The sequence below is a fragment of the Pseudorasbora parva genome, chromosome 15 (assembly GCF_024679245.1).
Source record: "Pseudorasbora parva isolate DD20220531a chromosome 15, ASM2467924v1, whole genome shotgun sequence".
Taxonomy (NCBI): Eukaryota; Metazoa; Chordata; class Actinopteri; order Cypriniformes; family Gobionidae; genus Pseudorasbora; species Pseudorasbora parva.
The window spans coordinates 37,503,668-37,519,905 of NC_090186.1; the positions used below are offsets into that span (position 1 = coordinate 37,503,668).

General features: G+C 39.1%; 1 protein-coding gene across 1 annotated transcript in view; it reads left to right on the forward strand.

Moving 5' to 3' along the window:
- Positions 1-16,232, forward strand: part of man1a1 (mannosidase, alpha, class 1A, member 1) — a 162,197-nt gene extending 145,965 nt beyond the window's left edge. The window contains exons 10-12 of the mRNA XM_067417967.1: positions 1,710-1,882; positions 4,968-5,083; positions 16,072-16,232. Coding sequence (XP_067274068.1) covers positions 1,710-1,882; positions 4,968-5,083; positions 16,072-16,198 — 416 coding nt within the window. The 3' untranslated portion in view covers positions 16,199-16,232. The remainder of the gene's footprint in view (positions 1-1,709; positions 1,883-4,967; positions 5,084-16,071) is intronic.
- Positions 16,233-16,238: the final 6 nt, after the last annotated feature.

Consider the following 16,238-nt stretch of genomic DNA (forward strand, 5'->3'; position numbering starts at 1 on the left):
ATAACATGAGTTCATGTTTCGCGTGTAAAAAAACACAGTATTTTTCACACAATTTACTTATCTGTACAGCGCTGTTTCCTCTGTCCTAAAAACGGCCTGATGATTTCCTTGTTCTATGAAGTCCCTCCTTCAGAAACACGTAACGAGTTCTGATTGGGCCAGCGCTTCCTGTGTTGTGATTGGACAGCAGCTTAGCGCACTTTGCCCGGAAAAGTCCCGCCTCTAACCATAACGGGGAGATGCAAGCGCTGAATGTGCGCTCTTCTCCACGTGGGAGAGCAACAAGACCACGCCCCCTATTTTGCGTGTTCTTGTGGGCGGAGGGTTAGTCAACAAACCGTTCTAGTGACGTCATTCCTGAAGGAAGTGCAGAGGTGTAGTCCAAACCGGCTGTTCGCTGTAGGCTTTGAAAGGGAACTTCTGTTAAATAAAATATCTCGCTTGGCATTGAACTTTGAGCTTTATAATTTTACAAGTATTATTTATGCTCTAATAGCAACATTACACACTGACTAGAGTTTGAAAGATGGAATCGCGAAGAACGGGACCTTTAAGAACAATACCAAAGTTACCAAGTCCTCCCTACTCCTGACAATCATAATAGTACTATTTTTTTGCATTATAATTAATGTCAACATCTGTGCCATATTGTGAGCAGATGTTCAAAAACTCTTGAAGACCAGCACTATATGGACTAAAAATCACCAGATCATCCGCATACAACAAGTGGTTTATAATCATATTACCAAGCATACAGCCTGTTCCACAGCTGTGTAGCAGCTTCGATAAATCATCCAAATAAACATTAAAAAGAAAGGGAGACAAAATGCTTCCCTGTCTAACTCCATTACATAAATTGAATAGAGCAGACACAAAGTTACCTCATTTTACATACATTGACTGATGCGCATACCAAAAAGCCAGATTTCTGACCAGACATTTGGGAACCCCTTGGTTTGTATAATTTATAAAATAATTTTTCATGAGTTACACGATCAAAAGCTTTCGAAGCATCAATAAAACGCATACAATTATGGAACTGTGCCTGTTATACAAATCCAAAATCTGTCTTATATTGTAATATAATTATGATTTACTGCAAATTACTGTTTAACAGTAATGCAGAATAATGAGAATTACAAGAATAAATCTAAAGTACTCAAAGGTAAAATGGCAATCACAGTAAGGAAAATTATTTATTTATTTACTTGTGTAAACTTTATGGTAATGAGATGTTGTGGAAAATTGTAATGGGAAAACAAAGCAATATATTTCAATTTAATATTTTAATTATACTTTTATATGTAGGTTTGTCTAACATACCTTGTATACAGAGTATGTGACATATCTTTCCACATCTGTGCAGTGGCAAGAGATTTGTTACTTTACTAGTCAAGTGTTTTCTTTTGCTGACTCTGCTCAGTGCCAGTAAACCCTGAACACACACATAAATCCCTCTGGTACTAGTTAAACACACACACACACACACACACACACACACACACACACACACAGTCATAGCCTTCGCCGACATGTGCATAATGCGTAGGTATTTTTATCTGATGCAGATTAGCAAAGGTCCAGATTATGCCACAGCCCCTAATCCACATCCAGATAGTGTTTCTCTTCATCTCAGGAACAATGTAATCCCATAATCCCTTGTCAACATGGACGTTTGAGCAATGAATTTGACGGCATGTATGTTTCAGGTATGAAGCTGGGTCCTGAGGCGTTCCGTTTCGACGGCGGCGTGGAGGCCATCGCCACTCGGCAAAATGAGAAGTACTTCATCCTGAGGCCGGAGGTCATCGAAACATACATGTACATGTGGAGGTTCACCCACGACCCCAAGTACAGACAGTGGGGTTGGGAGGCGGTACAGGTGAGAACTGTTGTGTGGATTTTTTGCATCACTTATTACACTTATTACTTATTACACAGTCATTAGTATGTGACTGGTAAACATGTCGCCACAGTTAGCCTGGGATGTAGGCCAGACTGTGAGTCACAGTGAGGCTTTATCCCTGCCCTCAGACACTCCCTGCACTTCAGCATAGCAGGATTAGAGACAATGGAGACCGCCAGTATCTCACAGCCTTGTAATTGTATCATAATGACTTCAGATTGCCATTGTGATGTGTCTGTCCCTTTAGGCGATACATCACATCTCTTCCTCCCTCGCTCTCCCTCTGCCATCTCGGTAAAATGTGCTGGCTCGACACTCACTGAATGAAAGGCTTGATTCTTTCCTTCAAAAATGACTTTGTCAAATCTTCATTATCTTACCATTTTTTTTACACTGCCACAACGTCAATAATTAGATTCTTATTATGGCACTTTTCCCAAACAGGGCACAATAGGGTGCCATTAGAGGCACAAGTGCCATTACTGTTAGATACATTTTTATATGAGGTTTCTAGCATGAAAAGTAGATCATTTTAAACAAATCAATTATCTTTTTTTCTGTTTAACTTTGATGTTTATTGATCAAAAAATAAATAGAATTCGGTAGTTTTAAACTGTATTCAAATATGTCCTAGATTTGGTAAATGAGGTTAAAATATCACTACAACACACACACGCACACACACATGTTCGATTTGGTTTGGTTTTTGGGGGCTTTTAATAGACATAATGATTTTTATACTGTACAGACTGTATATTCTCCCCTAACCACAAACCAACCATCGCAGAACACTTTCTGCATTTTTACATTTTCAAAAATGCAAATGTATTTTAGTAAGCCTGGATGCCAGCCGAATTTAGCCCCGCCCACAACATTTGAGGTCAGGAAGTTTGGTCTTGACTTGATCCGTTGTGGAGCAACTGTGCTTGAAACAGAGCTGTTCGACCAATCAAATTGTCAGGGCGGGCTTTATACAATGATGGACAGACATCATTGCGTGTTTCCGCCAAAATAAAAGCTCTGTTTAATGTTTGAATATATATGTGTGTGTGTATATATATGTGTGTGTGTGTGTGTGTGTGTGAACATCAAGTAAATTGTAATGTGTTCCTGTAATCAGCGCTGAATTTTCAGCACCATTACTCTAGTCTTAAGTGTCACATGATCCTTCAAAAATCATTCTCATGATTATCATGTTGAAAATAGTTGTGTAAACACCTTATTTATGATTCTTTAACAGCTTTCTATTTTAGATAAATGCTGTTCTTTTGAACTTTCTATTCATCAAAGAATCCTGGGGTAAAAAAAAAGTGAGCATATTTTGCATAAGATATATATATATATATTAAATCATACAGTACAGTTCAGACTGGGATATGTAAGACTTTGATTATAAATAAGTGCAAATGAACAACTGAGCACTCTTGTGGGTTTGCTACTGTTACAATTAAAAACCGTATAAGGGTAAAAACATGACAGACAGACAGACAGACAGACAGAGACAGACAGACATGATGTAAGCAACTAATGTACAACTAATACAGTTGATACAGTTTTGTGCGATTATTATCAAGAATTGACAATAGTCAATCGTACTGAGGGGCCCTCAAATAAAATTCTGTTTAGGGCCCCATGAAGGCTTGGGTATCCACGTCACCAAAGAGTAACCCTAAATTGGAGAATAGAAGTTCATTCTAGAACTTGTTCGTAAATGCATTCACCTTTACTATTTCTCTCAATAATAATGATTGTGTTGCTAACTACTCTTTGTATCCTTAAATTCTTTTTACAACACCGATTGTTTAGGAGATGGTTTAAAAAAAAAAAAAAAAAAAGATGGTTTACACTCATCTTCTTGTACCTCTTCCAGCGTGCATGCAGTTGAGTTTTGGTAACAGCTATGGGTCACCCGTCACTTACTCCGTTGCTCTGATTGGTTGTAGGTCTATCCGATTGAATACAGAGGTATTTTCTTTCATGGTTCGGTTGAAGCGCCTCATAATTACAGCCCAATGACGCAGTATCAGACTCATATTCTGACTAGAAACGGAGGATGACGAAGTCAGGCTATCATTTAGTATGATTTATAAGCGGTTGTGGACCAAAAATGTCCTCACAATGACTTTTGATATTGCCATCTTTGTGGGGACATTTTGTCCCCGTCATGTAGGGTTTACCAGAACACCACACACCTTACTGTTCAGAAGTTTGGGGATGGCTTTGTTTTTTAATGTTTGTGAAAGAAGTGCATTATGCTCAGCAAGGCTGCAAAACATTTAAAATAACTCTTTGCATAACAATAGCAGTTATGCTGCTTTATATTTTTTTGTGGAAAATTATTCTTTTTTATGGATTCTTTGATGAATAGAAAGAATGACATTTATTTGAAATGGAATATTTTGTAACAATATTAAAGTCTTTACTGTCACTTTTGATTGATTGAATGCATCTTTACTGAATAGAAGTAAGTTCTTGATACTTGGTTTTTAAAGAAACGCCTAAATCCGGAGTATTAAACTTCAGGGCATAAATTGTCTCGCACAGTTTTTTTCTATTGTAAATCATGAAGCTCCTTGAGGTAAACTCTGCAACAGTATTACTTTTCTGAGTGATTGGTCCTACTATTTATGCCTTACTAGCAATAAAACAGGCTGAATCTCCCATACACTGAAGGAGCAGCCCCAGGTATATCTAGAGACCAGAATATCATAAAGCAGGGGGCTACAGGCAGGTGAGTTTGATCAGGGTCGGAGATAAATTCTGCAGAAAAGTGGCTTGAATTGCCCAGCCCTGTCAAATAGACTTGGGGATGGAAGTCTTTTGAATGGAGCTTGACGGATGGCATGTCTGAAGCATGTTGCTGACGCGACTGTCAGTGACTACAGCCAATCATGTTCATTTTTCCATTGTTGCATGAATGCTATTGGCTAGTGTCTCAGCTGGGGTATTTGCATAGGCAGTCTGACACCTATGTTGGCGCTTGAAAAGTTGAAAACTTTTCAAGCAGGGGTCTAGAAATTACATTGAAACTAACAGCTGCATTTATATCTCTGTATCTTAGGCTCTGGAGAAGTACTGCAGGGTTGAAGGGGGTTACAGCGGAGTGAGAGACGTCTACGCCAACACTCCCAATCATGATGACGTGCAGCAGAGCTTCTACCTGGCTGAAACACTCAAGTGAGTACAGCACGAACACACAGCACACACAGCTGACTGTGTCGCAGGGTTGGGGAAACTGCTTGCTAAATAGCTTTTAGCTTTTAAATGTATAAGTTAAACAACTTACTTCACTGCTGGCAAAATGGGCTTTCAATAAAACTTGGCTACCTATCAAATACAAGCTTGCTTTAGTAGAAAGTACTTTGTCATAATGATGTCCCATTGTTCCCGGTTGTGGGAATTCACAGAGTAAAAGTTTTTCAGTTTCCAGTGAAGGATCCAGCTTGTTGTAGGTAGTGGCTAAAGGCTGAAAAGAACATAAATATTGAGATAACATCTGAAAAACCTCTATGTTTGTAGTAAACATTTTAAAACTGGAGGATAACAAACACAGTGTTTGGCCAACCAGAGGGGAGAATCTGGAAGAAACTGCCATTCTGTCAGTTCTGCCTGAAGCAAAAGTATGGCTAGGTTCACAGTAAATTTTTGGGATTGACAACCGCATTTAATTACAGGTGTGAGTCTCGAAATATCCCGTTCACACAGCATTTTACAGTAGCCTATGTATGAATGCGCAACTTGTGTATTATGTTACCAGTAACCATAGCGGCAAATTAATATAAAAGATGGTGACATTCATAAAACACGACATATGACAATAGTCCAATTGAGCCACGATTTTATCCATCAAATCTTCATTAACCGACAGAAGCTTCAGTGTAAACACACAAGCTGGACCCTTCAAAAATGTAGTTCACCCAAATAATTTAATTAGATGTTTATCTGCTTACCTCCAGTGCATCCAACATGTAGGTGTGTTTGTTTCTTCAGTAGAACACAACTGAAGATTTTTAACTCCAATCGTTGCTGTGTGCCAGTCATATAATCATGCGAATGGATTACAACTCTATGAGAGCGAAACAAACAAAATAACATGCTTAGACAACATGCACAAAACCCCTGCTGCTCATGACGACACATTGATGTCTTAAGACACAAACCGATTGGTTTCTGTGAGAAACTGAACAGTATTTGTTATTTTTTTTACCTCATAGCCCGACGAGTCTCTAGTGTTCCTATCTGTTATTACTTCCGTCTGACAAGGTCAAACTGGCACGATCATATATATATATATATATATATATATATATATATATATATATATATATATATATATATATATATATATATATATATATATATATATATATATATATATATATATATATAATAGATGGATGGATAGATAGATAGAGATTCCTCATTAGTGCCTGTGCGGATCGGTCGAATGAGGAATCTACAATCTACATAATATATGTCTATGATTTCACCAGTTCTTTATTTGTGTTCTACTGAAGAAACAAACACACCTACATGTTGGATGCACTGGGGGTAAGCAGATAAACATCAAATTTTCATTTTTGGGTGAACTAACCCTTTAACCGTTGCACTTAATAATAATAATAAGTTTTATTTATATAGCGCTTTACAATAAACAAACAAAAATAAAGGCAATTGACAAAAAGAGCAGACAGAACAACAGTAGGCAATTGAGAGTGAAAGTACAATAACAGAAATTGGGTAGATGGGGCGGCAGCAGCAAAAAAAAAATCTAAGAACTATAACATTCAGAAAATAGGTGTGTTTTGAGCATGGATTTCAACTCACTTGCGTTGAGTGTTTTGCAGCCTCTCGCACATGACACAGAGTTTGAGTCGTGTGCGCATAGAACATAAAACCGATGGGAGCCGCTCCGATGGAGAACAGTGACTTGATCTAGAAACTTCAGATGACATACAGCTCATATATCCGTCGCTGTAAGTTACCGAAGCCACACACTACTCTCTCGCACTGTATGACGTGACGGACAACTAGCGCGGGTTTTTAGAGAATGTGGCTGTGAGTCCTGAAAATGTACAGGTGTGAGTTTGGTTATAGAATGTGGTTGTCACTTGTTCTGTGTGTGAACGTAACCGTATTAAGGACTCAAATACAGATCTGACAACCGCATTCTGCTGCTGTGTGAAGGTGGTCATTGTTGTGTACAGGTAACAAAGCTGTCACATAGTGTTCCATTTTTTCCATAATGCTGTTTAAAGAGTAGTACGATAAAGTTTTCAGTGATGAATCTACCCTTACAATAACTGTTCTGTTAATAACCCTATATAAAGTCCATCTGACTGTCCATGGGTTGGGATACAAAAATCCCTACCCATGCAGAAGTACAATCTGTAGATAAGTCTTCACAAAAGCCCTGGAGCAAAGTCTGCAAGGATGGTGCGTTTTGGGGTGTGTGTGTGTGTGTGTGTGTGTGTGTGTGTGTGTGTGTGTGTGTGTGTGTGTGTGTGTGTGTGTGTGTGTGTGTGTGTGTGTGTGTGTGTGTATTTGATTTTCTTCTTTTTTTCTTTGTGACACTATATTCATGATAGTTCAGCACATTTCTCCTAAAATGTACTTTTATTATATTGCTAATAAATAATTAAATATATCCCCACCGATCAGGCATAAAATAATATTGTGTAGGTTCCCCTTTCGCTGCCAAAACAACCCTGACCCCTTAAGGCATGGACTCCACTAGACCCCTGAATGTGTGCTGTGGTATCTGGCACCAAGATGTTAGCAGCAGATCCTTTAAGTTCTGTAAGTTACGAGGTGGTGCTTCCATGAATCAGACTTGTTCAGCACATCTCACAGAAGCTCGATTGGATTGAGATCTGGGGAATTTGGAGGCCAAGTCAATACCTCAGACTCATTGTTGGGCTCTTTAAAAAATTCCCGAACCATTTTTGCTTTGTGTCAGGAGCATTATCCTGCTGAAAGAGGTACATGGTCTGAAACATCCAGATGGATGGCAGGACCCAAGGTTTCCCAGCAGAACATTGCCCAAAGCATCGCACTGCCTCCACCGGCTTGCCTTCTTCCCATAGTGCATCCTGGTGCCATGTGTTCCCCAATTAAGAGACCCACAAAGACCGGGCCATCCACGTGATGTCAAAGAAAACATGATTCATCAGACCAGGCCACCTTCTTCCACTGCTCTGTGATCCAGTTCTGATGCTCACGTGCCCACTGTTGGTGCTTTCTGCAGTGAACAGGGGTCAGCATGGGCACCCTGACTGGTCTGCGGCTATGCAGCCCCATACACAACAAACTGCAATGCACTGTGTATTCTGACACCTTTCTATCAAAACCAGCATTAACAGCAATTTGAGCTACAGTAGCTTGTCTGTTTGATCAGAACACACAGGCCAGCCTTCACATCCCACATACAGTCTTGTTCAAAATAATAGCAGTACAATGTGACTAACCAGAATAATCAAGGTTTTTAGTATATTTTTTATTGCTACGTGGCAAACAAGTTACCAGTAGGTTCAGTAGATTGTCAGAAAACAAACAAGACCCAGCATTCATGATATGCACGCTCTTAAGGCTGTGCAATTGGGCAATTAGTTGAAACGGGTGTGTTCAAAAAAATAGCAGTGTCTACCTTTGACTGTACAAACTCAAAACTATTTTGTACAAACATTTTTTTTTTCTGGGATTTAGCAATCCTGTGAATCACTAAACTAATATTTAGTTGTATGACCACAGTTTTTTAAAACTGCTTGACATCTGTGTGGCATGGAGTCAACCAACTTGTGGCACCTCTCAGCTGTTATTCCACTCCATGATTCTTTAACAAAATTCCACAATTCATTCACATTTCTTGGTTTTGCTTCAGAAACAGCATTTTTGATATCACCCCACAAGTTCTCAATTGGATTAAGGTCTGAAGATTGGGCTGGCCACTCCATAACATTAATTTTGTTGGTTTGGAACCAAGACTTTGCCCGTTTACTAGTGTGTTTTGGGTCATTGTCTTGTTGAAACAACCGTTTCAAGGGCATGTCCTCTTCAGCATAGGGCAACATGACCTCTTCAAGTATTTTAACATATGCAAACTGATCCATGATCCCTGGTATGCGATAAATAGGCCCAACACCATAGTAGGAGAAACATGCCCATATCATGATGCTTGCACCTCCATGCTTCACTGTCTTCACTGTGTACTGTGGCTTGAATTCAGAGTTTGGGGGTCGTCTCACAAACTGCCTGTGGCCCTTGGACCCAAAAAGAACAATTTTACTCTCATCAGTCCACAAAATGTTCCTCCATTTCTCTTTAGGCCAGTTGATGTGTTCTTTGGCAAATTGTAACCTCTTCTGCACATGCCTTTTTTTTAACAGAGGGACTTTGCGGGGGATTCTATTCTTGAAAATAGATTAGCTTCACACAGACGTCTTCTAACTGTCACAGTACTTACAGGTAACTCCAGACTATCTTTGATCATCCTGGAGGTGATCATTGGCTGAGCCTTTGCCATTCTGGTTATTCTTCTATCCATTTTGATGGTTGTCTTCCGTTTTCTTCCACGTCTCTCTGGTTTTGCTCTCCATTTTAAGGCATTGGAGATCATTTTAGCTGAACAGCCTATCATTTTTTGCACCTCTTTATAGGTTTTCCCCTCTCTAATCAACTTTTTAATCAAAGTACGCTGTTCTTCTGAACAATGTCTTGAACGACCCATTTTCCTCAGCTTTCAAATGCATGTTCAACAAGTGTTGGCTTCATCCTTAAATAGGGGCCACCTGATTCACACCTGTTTCTTCACAAAATTGATGAGCTCAGTGATTGAATGCCACACTGCTATTTTTTTGAACACACCCCTTTCAACTAATTTAACTAATTGCCCAATTGCACAGCCTTAAGAGCGTGCATATCATGAATGCTGGGTCTCATTTGTTTTCTGAGAATCTACTGAACCTACTGGTAACTTGTTTGCCACGTAGCAATAAAAAAAATACGAAAAACCTTGATTATTCTGGTTAGTCACATTGTACTGCTATTATTTTGAACAAGACTGTACATCAATGAGCCTTGGCCGCCCATGACCCTGTCACCGGTTCACCACTGTTCCTTCCTCTGACCACTTTTGATAGACACTGACCACTGCAGACCGGGGAACACCCCACTAGAGCTGCAGTTTTGGAGATGCTCTGACAGTCATAGCCATCACAATTTTGGCCCTTGTCAAACGCGCTCAAATCCTTACGCTTGCCCATTTGTCCTGCTTCTAACACATCAACTTTGAAGAAAAAATTTACTTGCAACCTAATATATCTCACCCACTAACAGGTGCCGTCATGAAGAGATAATCAGAAGAGTCTTATTCTCTTCATCTGTCAGTGGTCATAATGTTATGCCTGATCTGTGTTTATATTTTGTAACGTAACGTAATGATATATTGTAATTATTATTGCAATGATAATGTGTGTTGTACTGAGTTGAATGACTCTGATTCACACACAATACATTTATTACTGTAATTTGTTATTGTAAAAAAAAAAAAAAAAAAAGAATAAATTGTATTATATTTATGAGAATCTAATGAGAATCATCAGTCAGAATAATGAGCGGGGGAACGAAACTAATGAGAATTTGGGGAACGGGGCTTAATTGTCATATAAAAAACGTAGTGCGAAACAAAATAGACTTGATTGTGCAAAGGGTTGTGTTTGTCTTTTGATTTTGGTGTGAAGTATCATAAGCTTGTAAGCACATCCTTGTATATTAGAGTCCTTAAAATCAGATCAGCCAGCCAATTGGATTTAGATCTCTCAGAAACCTCTTGCCCCTTTTGTTGTGCAATAATAACAAAATGTCTGCAAATGATCCGTAGGGCATGCTGTAAGAGTCTGAGACTAACTTGCGTTTTTGCAATGATTGACTAAAGGAGACGTGCACTCAGAATGTAGTCAATGGAGCCATTTCTCTAGTCAGTGAGAGAATTGTCCCTGTCAAGGTGAAGTGACTGAGACACAAGACTGTGACGGCTGGAACTCATTCACAAGCTTAGCTTATCGCACAACATTCATCATTAAAGACACTTAAATGAAAGGAATGAATAAAGAACCAGGCATTTACTCCGGCAGGGCCCAAAATGAAGAGCTGAGGAGTTAGCGAGGTCACAACGCACTTCTGTATCCTGTGTTTTGGGCAGCTTTTCCAAGTTCTCCTCCTATTTGATTGCATTTTAAGAGGAAATCACTGTTGGAGTCTCTTCCTGCCACAGCGGACAGCGGCTCTCCATTTCTCCTGCCTTTAATACTCTGGGGGAGTGCTTGCCCTTTGGCCAGGAGGAGCACAACGTACACAATTGAACACACAAAAGACTTAGCAAGACTTTGGGAGAGAATGAATCCCCTGCTTTCAGCTTTTTCTTCGCTTTTATTCTGGTTGTTTCTCATTCTGCTGCTTTTGGCTGTGTTTGCCTCTTTTGCACAGTAAGTGCGTATTAAGTAATGAATCTTCTTCAGAGCCAAACTGTCTGGCGGGCTGAGGGATCAGAGTTTCCTGTTCATAGAAATGCTCTCAATGTGTTTGTGGGCATGACTGTGCTCTTTAACATGCTTACTTCAGCCCACTACATCTACTCCACTTCACATGCTGAACCACTAAAGGGTTAGTTCACACAAAATGAAAAACAATCGCCCTCATGTCATTTCAAACCTATATGACTTAAGGCCCATTCACACCAAGAACAATATAGCGATAACTATATTAGTGTCCACACATGATAACATTCGGTTTAATAATAATAATTTGTTACATTTATATACCGCTTTTCTCGGTCCTCAAAGCGCTTTACATATAAAGGGGGGATCTCCTCAACCACCACCAATGTGCAGCATCCACCTGGCATATTGCACTAGAACGCCCACCACACACCAGCTTTTAGTGAAGAGGAGAGACAGGGTGATGAAGCCAATCAGTATATGGGGATGATTAGGAGGCCATGATGGACAGGGGCCAATAGGCAATTTTGGCAAGGATGCCGGGGTTACGCCTCTACTCTTTTCCGAAGGACATCCTGGTTTACTATAGGCACATGCTGCAGTTTTGTCATCTGCCGCCTATTAAAGCTGGATGGATTCTGATTGGCTGTCAATGTTTTTATCATTGAGCAGTTGAAAATAAAATCACTCTAAAAAGTGATTCCAACAGTAACGTTCCTACCATCTTTATAGTTGTGGTGTGGACTTCCCTATTCTCAAAGAATTAGAATGATTTTATAGTTATCGTTATTTGGGCTGAGGAAAAGAAAATCGTCAGAACATAAATGAACGTCAAGGTATGTTAATGCAGCACTAGGTAACTTTTCAACCTTCATAATATATTCTCTTGTGATGATACATCGACTTACAATAGGTTGAATGACACGTCTGCCATAGCCTGACGGGGTCTTTATCGTTTTTTAATCGTACTTTTAAACTTCGGGTTTCGCGTAGTAACCCGAGAACAAAAAGAACTACAAAATTCGACTGCTTTATGGCATATACGTCACTTCCACCACCACTACCACTTCCTTACATTCGGACGTGCGAGCCCAACTATCGTTTGTTTGTCGGATGTTATAGTCATGTCCGAAGCAGCACAGAAAAATACGAAAGCAAAGGTTTTGTTGGAGGAAAGCAATACGAGGAAACGAAAAAGTGATGGGATTAAAGCAGGACGAGGATCAACATTGGGCCAGCGTTTGCTCGTTGGCGTGCGCTGAAGGAGGCGTGCCCGACCGATGCTGACTCGGCTGTCATGCTTGCTATGGTTATTACCTATCCCTCAAACATTGAACGGAAGTATTATAGATTCTGGAAAACGGTAACCAACAGACTAGGCTACTATAATGACGCTGGCTTGTAAACGTGAGCATCGCGATCATTTGGCGTTTGAAAAAAAATAAAACCCATGAAATTATATTCATATGACATGCTGAAACAAATGCCACTGTACCTGGGATGGAGACATTTCACACACGACGCAAGCAGAACTCCTGCATGTGAACAGTGTTCAGGATAACTGTTAGTGATGCGCGGGTCTGCTTTTTTTCCAACCCGCGGGTCCCGCTTTTATGAAAATATTTGCCCCGCCCCACACCACTGTATATATTTTTACAACCCGCCCCGCACCCGAGACCATTAAATAGACATACGGGGTCAGCGGGTTATGAGACGACCCGTTCATCACTAGTTCAGGGCTATCATGGTTGTCATGTCAACAAATGCACGCGCACATCTCCTGATGATGACAGAGTTTACGATTTTTTCCCAACTATAGGGGGACCCCGAGAGCAAAGTTATCTAGTGCTGCTTTAAAAGATTAGTACAACACTTTGAAATCTTTATCACGTCACGTAATCGCTCAATCAGTGTTTCAACCGCGGAAAGACGCCAGTTAAACAGCTTTGGAACAATGTCACATTTATCTCAGAAAAACCACTCCGTAAACTTCCATAAACTTATGACCTATTTATTATATTTTTTAAATGTTTTTCAATATTAATCCACGTTTAAATAAATCCGTCAATTTATGATTGCTACCATTTCCATGTTTATATTTCAAAAAACAAATTGGAGTAGAAATTGTGTAATAGTAATGTTAGTATTGTAACTATTATTATAAAAACTTTTCTTTAATTAAGAACTTTTTTCCCTCAAGAAAATTTGCCATGTTCTATATCTGATGTATATCCACAATAATCAGTAAAGAATCGAATAAAAAAATCATAATCAAATCGAAAGCTTGTGAATGGAAAGAATCGAATTGTAAAATTGGTGTCAATTCCCAGCCCTAATCGTTATAGTTTTCATCCTCGCTGTGAAATGGTCTTTACTTCTTTCTGTGGAAAAGAAGATATTTTAGCAGCCTTACCTGAAATATTCCATTAAAAAAAAAAAAAAAAAAAATTATATTCCATTTTATTTCCAAAATATCATTTAAAAGATGATTTTAGCTCGATGGCTGTTTGGCCCATTTCCCTTGCAGATGCAGTATGATACTGTTGTCTCCTCAATGTCACTGTCATTAAATAAAGCCTCTTGTGATGGGCCTTCAGCTTCCAGTGTCTTTCTACTCAGTGTCAGCGCATTAAAACTGAAGGTCTGAAGATTGTGCTGGCTGCAGAAGGAGCCAGTTGCAGTTTTATCTTCCAGGAGTGGTTCATCCAGTGGACACGCATGATTTAGCTTTAGCTCCGGAGGCCTGAGGTCAACAGCTTATATTTTCAGAGGGGCAGTGGAGAAGAGAGCCTTTCATCAGTGAACCTCCAGCCAGTGCATGTTCACAGAGGGAACCGAGAGGGAGGGAGGGTTAGAAACCGTATTATCAAGGTCACAACTTCATCAGGATACAGGCGTCAGCATCGCAGTCTCCGGCTAAAGTTTATAGACTATAATTTTTAACAAGTGTCATCCGGCATTTCAAATAAACCCGTTTTTTTTCCGCCTTGGCTGCAGATTTTGAATTATGCCTTTCACTTTTGAAACAATGTCCTTTAGTTATGACTCTCAGCCAAAAGAAGTAAAATGTTCAGACTTTTTGTAGTTTGTAAACTCCATCCCTTATTTATGGTGCTGTTGTCTTGGCAGTGTTTTACTTTAATTCATCAGCACTTTAGTTGGGAGATGTTTGTGTTTTGTTTACGAAGTAAACGTTCAGATTTTAAGAGGTAGATTTATTTTTGCAGCTAGACATTAATGGAGATAATTAGTGTTGTTTTCGTTTTATACTATTGCACATAAGTATTAAACTTTGCCATTTGGCTATTCTCACCCCCCTTTGTGCTATAGACATGAATGATTCATCAAATCAAGCAGTTTGTTGATTAGGTGGTGTGCTATTACTTTTTCTGCATGGTCAGACTTAATGGGTGATAAAACAGGGGAACTCGTTTCATAGACTTTGTGCCTAAACCTGAATGGAATTAAACTACATGTATTTTAAATTGGGATGGATGGATGGATGGATGGATGGATGGATGGATGGATGGATGGATGGATGGATGGATGGATGGATGGATGGATGGATGGATGGATGGATGGATGGATGGAAATATAGAGATGGATGGAGAGAGAAAGATAGAGGTGGATGAGAGGGAGGGGTGGATGGATGGATAGAAAGAGAGATGGCTAGAGAGAGATGGATGATGGAGAGAGAGAGAGATGGATGGATGGATGGATGGATGGATGGATGGATGGATGGATGGATGGATGGATGGATGGAAAGATAGAGATGGATGGATGAATGAGAAAGGGTTAGATGGATGGAGAGAGAGAGATGGATGGATGGATGGATTTGGTTGGTTTCTGGCAATTAAAAAAATAGATTACTACTAGGGCTGGGAATCACTGGGTACCTCACGATACGATACGCCATAGATTGTCCACGATACTGATAATATCACGATATGTCGATACTGCGATAATCGAAATATTGTCAATAATAACTCACGATATATAATTTCTTAAGAAAAAAATAATTAAATTAGGAAAATGAATCTCCATTTTTTTTTTTGCTGAAACAATAACAAAAACAACGTGTGTCTGTTTAGTTGCAACAAAACAGTCACAGACACTATTTTTGTATAACTTTGCTGCAATCAGTAATACTGTCTTCAACAAACGGTGACACCATTTGGGTGCAAAATAGCTGTAAGGCTGAGGACAGATTCAGTGTAAACAATACTATATAATTATAAACACTATTAAGTGCAAGAAACATTTGGGCTACTGCTTTCAAATCAAAAATAAAATAAATATATCTGGGATAAAGTACATCTAAAATATAACTTAAAATGCATCCAAAAATAAATAATAATTCAGAACAAAATAGAAAACAGCTTCATGTGATGTGTTTATTATTTAATATAGTAATGAGTTTTATAATTGCTGAAAAAAAAAAAAAAATATATATATATATATATATATATATATATATATATATATATATATATATATAATTATTATTTAAATATGACATTTAGCTGTACTTTGTAACCTTAATGTTTATGGTTCTGCTTTATGTACAAAATCATTTTTTTCCAAATGCCACAAATCGCTCGCAGGCAATCTCGCTATGAATATCAAAAAGTGCCATTTCAACATCTTGAGTTATTGTTCTTTGTTTTTCAGGTATTTGTATCTGCTGTTCTCAGACGATGACCATTTGCCCTTCGATCACTGGGTGTTCAACACGGAGGCCCATCCTCTTCCCGTCATTAAGAAAAAGAGCCCAGAGTTAGCCAACCATCTCAAGTAGTCTCCATCCCACCCGAAGCACCAATGAAACGCTACTTCCT